This window comes from Corvus cornix, chromosome 2, assembly GCF_000738735.6.
Source record: "Corvus cornix cornix isolate S_Up_H32 chromosome 2, ASM73873v5, whole genome shotgun sequence".
Classification (NCBI taxonomy): Eukaryota; Metazoa; Chordata; class Aves; order Passeriformes; family Corvidae; genus Corvus; species Corvus cornix.
This window is the reverse complement of record NC_046333.1, coordinates 118,840,412-118,846,612: the sequence shown is the minus strand read 5'-3', so window position 1 is coordinate 118,846,612 and position 6,201 is coordinate 118,840,412. Positions and strand designations below refer to the sequence as shown.

The window sequence follows — 6,201 nt, the reverse complement described above, 5'->3', positions numbered from 1 at the left end:
AAAGCCTCATTTCGAATTAAACTGAGGTGTCTGTGATTCACCTGGGATCTTAAGAGTAAAAAGCTGAATTCTGTCACAGACTTACTATACACCCATGTATAAATTTATTTCTTTAGGCTAAGAAGCTATGAATGTGTTGCTTCATGTGTCCAGAACTTGTGTAAGGCAGCCTATCATCTTTGCATCAATTATATATACTTTGTATAGTAAAGGTAGCCTATCTGACAAAGCTATTTTTTGTAAAATGCAAAAATGTTAACAATTTCAATACATAAACTTACACAAATGAATTGTTTCAATATATATGCTAAACTGCTAAAAAAACCCCCCTAACTGCTTCAGTTGGTTATTCCGCAGATTAAACAAATTTATTTTGCTTGTTGTGCATACAGTGAATACTCACCAGTGATTATTTGGTAACTAATGTAAATATGCTTTGAAATAACTAATTACTTAAAACTTTACAGGAAAAAAAGTTAAGTATATCATTGTTTTAAACCTATGTGAAGGCTGTCAGTTTATTTCTGATACAGTCCATCTCTTTTTATCCCCTTCTGAGCTAGCAGAAGTATACTTTAATTCTTTTTGTTACAATCATCTTGTGCAAATATTAAAAGGAAAAAAAGAACATTCTAAGGTAATGTAGCAGATGCAACTGCTACGGGTCAATGTAATGTTACAGCACAGTAGGTGATGTCACTTGCTTTATACATAACGTTCTGTGGGTTATCAACCAAATATTTTCCTTTTAAAATAAGAATTAAGTTGTATGCTGTGCCATGATGTCTGTGAGCTGCCACAGATGAAGCAGCTGAAAGATACAACAGCTGCTTTGATGCATTCAGTCAGTATGGAGCCAAGGTGTCTGATAAATAGCAACTTAAACACTACCTACTCATCAATGAGCACTTCAGTCAATCAGAACTTAACCAGAGGGAACTGTTTAGCTGATCGCACGGAGAAAAACATTCTTTGCTTTTCAGCACTTTTCTCTAATTATTTACAGTTGATTCCATCCTTCTTTGACTTCTTAAGTGTAAGCAATTTTTTTTTTTTTGTGGCAAGAGAGTCTAATATTTGTGCTCTAAAATGTAAGTCTTAGTTTTTCTGTTACTCAACCACACTTTTGTAACCATGTGCTTGGAGACATCCAGGAACACCTTAATAATTAATTGTGAGCATTTTCACATGATATGTTTTTTAGTTGTGGGACTTCTGTTTGTTTTTCAGTCTCGAAGGAATCTTTGTGAAGAAGCGTTGTTGAAAATTAAAGGTGTTATTAGTTTTACCTTTCAAATGGCTGTTCAAAGGTGCGTGGTCCGAATTCGCTCAGATTTAAAAGCAGAGGTAAGTGCTTGGTAACCCTCCAGATCCTCACGTTATTGCATTCTGTTGCACTGAGCTCTTGCTTTTTTTTGTGTACTTGCAGGCACTGGCAACGGCAATAGCATCAACCAAAGTTATGAAGGCACAGCAAGTTGTGAAAAGTGAAAGTGGTGAGGAGGTAAGATCTGTATGTTCCTAAATACCAATTGTTACAGCTCAGCTGTATCTTTAGTATCAGCACCTCTCTGCCCATAACATCTGATGGTAGGCAAAATTTTTTAAGCATGAGTGCTACACATCCAGTACAGGGGGAATCAAGGGTATCCTATGTCAGGATATGAATCCACAGAACAGTTATGCAGAAATCATTGTTCAGAAGAAGGACAAAAGTGCTGTAATTGATTAGCTCCGTAGTGATATGAAAAGGGTCATAATGAACGTGGTGGGTTTTCTTGGTTGGAGTTGCTGATGTGCTTTTGTTTCACAGCTACACTAAAAGGTAGTCTGTATTTATTTGATACTTTCTCTTCCCTGTTAAGCCAAAGCTTTTCTTGTGTATCTTCTAAGCATAATAGGGTCCATTTATGTTCTTGCTCTATAGGGCAATGGGGAGGAGTCTCACAATGTGCATGCCTGTCACCCTGAACATGTATCTATTATAACATTGATTCATTCTTTTAAGTTACAAGATTTGACATAATTTTAATCTGTTGTGTTTTACCAGATGCTAGTTCCATTCCAAGATACTCCAGTGGAAGTAGAGCAGAACACAGATCTACCTGAGTATTTGCCAGAAGATGAGAGCCCTACTAAGGAACAGGACAAAGCAGTGTCTCGTGTTGGGTCACACCCAGAAGGTGCAGCAAGCTGGCTCAGCACAGCAGCAAACTTTCTATCAAGATCTTTCTACTGGTGACTTGTATTTGGTGTTAAAAGACTGTGTGAATGAACCAACAAGGGGGCCAGTTTTCCATTGGTGTGGTGAACTGCCAGGTGCAATTTGCAATAAATCATCACGAAAATTTTAGATTAAGCAAATGTATGCTGCATTTTACATTTTATTGGACATTTGGCCTGATAGGGCAGGGGTCAAAGGACAGAGGCCTCCAATCAAATTGTTCTTTCGTTAGTTTTTCATGTAGATTTTACTGCTTCACTTTTTAAAAATGGGTCCACTGTTATATACCAAATGTGTATGCTATACATATAGAGCTTTAAGTTAAGTTTGACTTCACGTGAAACACATGCTAGGGAGAATCCATTCAACTCAAGTCTCAGGGCCTCTGTGAAAGAAAATTCTTAATAGCTCCAGTTGTACATTAAATGGAATGCCCTTTTCATTTCTACATCCCTTTGGACTAACATTATTTTGTTCAAATTCTAGATTTTGACTCCAGAGAAAAATACAGTCTGCCTCTTTTTTTGCCTTTGTTTTTACCAGCTGTGTTCACAGCATGAACACGAGGATCCCCTTTTGCTGTTAAACTAGAATCACTACAGACTTGAAATGTGTAACCTTTTTATGTATATTGATTTTTTTTCCCAGCCTGCCCTTAACTATTGGAGTGCTTAAGATAAGAAAAAAGGGACTGAATAAACACAAATATGTATACATACATTGTACAGTAAATAAACTAGAACATATTTGTAATGATGGGTGTGACTGACATATATATATATATATATATATATATATATCAGTGTGTGTATATAATATATATACACACACACACACACAAATGTATAACTAATAAATACCACTGACTGCTGTTCAGGCTAGCTGGGAAGACTAGCAGAAGAAGCTGTGGTCTAATGTAGTGATGACCCATTGCAGCTCTGCCCGCAGAAAATAGAGGAATGTAGACTATATTTGATTAAGAAATGGTGTTTACTGTTAGGAAGTATTTAATGGTAACTAAAACTTTAGACTTGAAGTATAAAGCAGGACAGAATGCCTCTTTTGCCACAGTGCCACACTTACAAATTTTGACTTTAACTCTTTGTTTTCCCCTAACAATTCTTATATGCAATTACTGTTTCCTCCTAATGTCTTTCATGAGACTCCCATGAAAGTACATCAGCTTGGCTTAAAAACATATGCAGACAATTGGCTTTGCCCTGTAACTTACAGACAGTATAAGTTTAAAGATGTCTTAGTAATTCCTGTGAGCAGAAGTGATAATAAGAGCAAAACTTCTGTAGATAGAGAATAACATATATCTGAGCTCACTGTGTGTGAGAGGATTCAATACACAGTGCTTGAAAACTGCAGTGCCCCTGTTTTGTTGCACCAGAGAAATACAGCTGAGAACTTTGAAACATGTTATAAACGTCGTTATACAGTGCTTTTTTGTGGTAATGTATTTGCTATAATATGAATCATATTTACCACTTGGAGACTCAGAAAAGAAAATTAATGCATCAAAGTTATTCTCCTGTGCCTATGCACAAGGAATAATAAAAAACCCCACAGGCTGTCATAATACTACAGAAATGCTGAGGATACGATAATGTAAAATAATAATGCAGGTCAGAGTTCACCCACCCAGGTTAATTGTCATTCTAGGGAAAAAAAAAGGAAACAGAATCCTGTTGGCAGACTAGATATCTCATGTTTTTTAATATATCTAGTTTATTTTTGATTCAGGTTTACACGCACAGATTGAAAATACAGGCTTTTCAGGGCATGTATTGCTTTAAGTATGTAATACTACGCATATTGCTGTCTAGAATGTTACAGTACCAAATGTGTTTGAAAAGTCCTCTGTTCTATAGCCATGAATGCAGAGTTTTGTTTTTCTGCATTAACATCTGTTTGCATTTGCATTACTGCACATCTATTTGCTAAAAGACTACACCTTTTGGATATTAATGGTTCAATACCAGTAGGTATTACAGTTTGTTTGTGCATTCAGTCTGTAGTGTGCTTTTATGACAGTATTGCAGCTCTGTAGAACAGTTTAAGGCATCTGTAAAGTTTTTGAAATACACTGTAAAATAATAAAGGATAATAAAACTAAACAAAACATGACTGGCGCCTTTTCAACTGTCTTAAAGAAAACCTGGTACCTTCTTAAAAGTTCTGACATTCTTTTAAGCTATTGTGGTTTAGAAGTGTATTTATTCATCTTAATTTAACAGAGAGGAATGCAGATGTCCAATCATAGTGAGTCCTTTGCTGTATATCTCAGCAGGGGCTTTTGTATTTGTGTAGAACATGCTTACATTTCAAACAAAGTTTTGTAAAAGTGGGTAAGCAGAAGATATTTGAGGATATTATCTCAAATTCATTCTTAGGGGGCTTTTTTGGACATTAGCTTTTTTTTTTTAATAACTGATGCTATATAGGTCATATTTCATTAGGGAAATTAAGAAGAATCAACACTTCTGGAGAAATTTGAGAAAAACTAGGGGTGGGGGGTAACTCATAGCACACTCATTAATTTTATGCTTGGTGCTTTTTCAGGGTCAGATGAAGAGTAAGAAAACCTATTTGCTCCGACCTAAGGACATGACCAAAAAAAAAAATTACTACAAAATTAGAGCCTTCTAAAAAGGAGCTGAACTGGGAGACCCAGCACTGGTATTGCATTGCAAAGTCGCAAAACTCAGTTGCCTAGGAAGTCACGGCTTACATCATGGTGGAAGCTCCTGAATTGTCCTAGGGTTATGGCTGTGTACAGCATAATGAAGTAATCACTACCATGTTTCCTCATAATAACAGTAAATGCTGATGGGATAGGTAGAGGCAAAATTGAGGCTCATAGCCGTGCCTCTGTGAGCAGCTGTCAAAGCACTGCAAGCATTCTGCAGTACAGTGAAACACATTATACTCTGGCTTTCCCACTCCACATCACCTATGGCTTATCCTGTACAAAAATAGCTGATGTGGCTGAGTTTGCCACAGGCTGTGTAAACTGGTGAGGGAGAGTACTGTGTGGGGCTAATTTGGAAGAAAAACCACTGAGTACCTAGGCAGATGCAAACTGGCAGGTGTGAAGTACTCCTGTACTGCCTGCAACGTAAAATAAAATGTGGGTGCGCCTTTTTGCCTGTGACAACGTTCTAGCTGTTCAACTACCAGAGTTTAAAACACACCTAATAAAAATTAGCAGGCAGCATTCCTTGCTGTATTCCTTAGCAGAAGGCTATAGTTCTTTCCTGTTTCTTTGTCTGTACCTAATTATTCTGAGTTCCTAAAATGTTAACAACCCTGTCGGTTAAAATTAAGGGTCGAAAATGGATAGAGATGAGAATAACCTCTCAACCCATCTCTGATGCTGATTGTAATACTTCGGGAAAAGTTGAAAGCACATGATGTGGCAAAAGGGAGTGAGTGGAGGGGTTACTGGAGACTTCTTCAGTGAGATACAGCATCTGATTAGGCCCAGGGGTGACTGCCTGTTGAGATTCCTGCTCAAAAGCCTAGTATAAAGCTGTTAGAAAAAGAAATTGTCCTATTTGTAGTTTACACAGTGCAGGCAATGGTCTTTGTTTAGCCTGCGTTGCGGATTTTGAATAGGGTTGAAAAAAGCTGATTTAAATTTGCAGCACTTTGCATATATATATGCACACGGAGAGCAAGGTCTATCTCTGTAAGCTGATGCATGTGCCACATCAGAATTACATTGTTTTAAAGTTTCTTCATGTTACTGTTCATTTATGTGCATGTTGCACTACGCTTGTTAGTGACTACAAGAGTTAGAGCTTCCTTCGTGGAATAAATTAAGATCCCTTAAAGCAGTTAAAGTCTCAAGATACAAACACATCTCAGAGGAGATGCACACTGTTAACAGATTTTTGTGCCAGTTGTCATGGTAGAAGTTGTTTATTATGTTAGGATCTGAAGGCTGCTATCTGGATCAAGTTCCCAGC

The 6,201-nt window shown here is 37.1% G+C and overlaps 1 protein-coding gene across 1 annotated transcript; it reads left to right on the top strand.

The window, feature by feature from the left end:
* Positions 1-783: 783 nt before the first annotated feature.
* On the top strand, positions 784-4,114 carry LOC120409748 (armadillo repeat-containing protein 1-like). Its single transcript, XM_039549798.1, has 3 exons — positions 784-1,347; positions 1,430-1,504; positions 2,051-4,114. The coding sequence occupies exons 1-3, from the start codon at positions 1,135-1,137 to the stop codon at positions 2,240-2,242; spliced, it is 480 nt and encodes a 159-aa protein (XP_039405732.1). The 5' UTR covers positions 784-1,134; the 3' UTR covers positions 2,243-4,114.
* Positions 4,115-6,201: the final 2,087 nt, after the last annotated feature.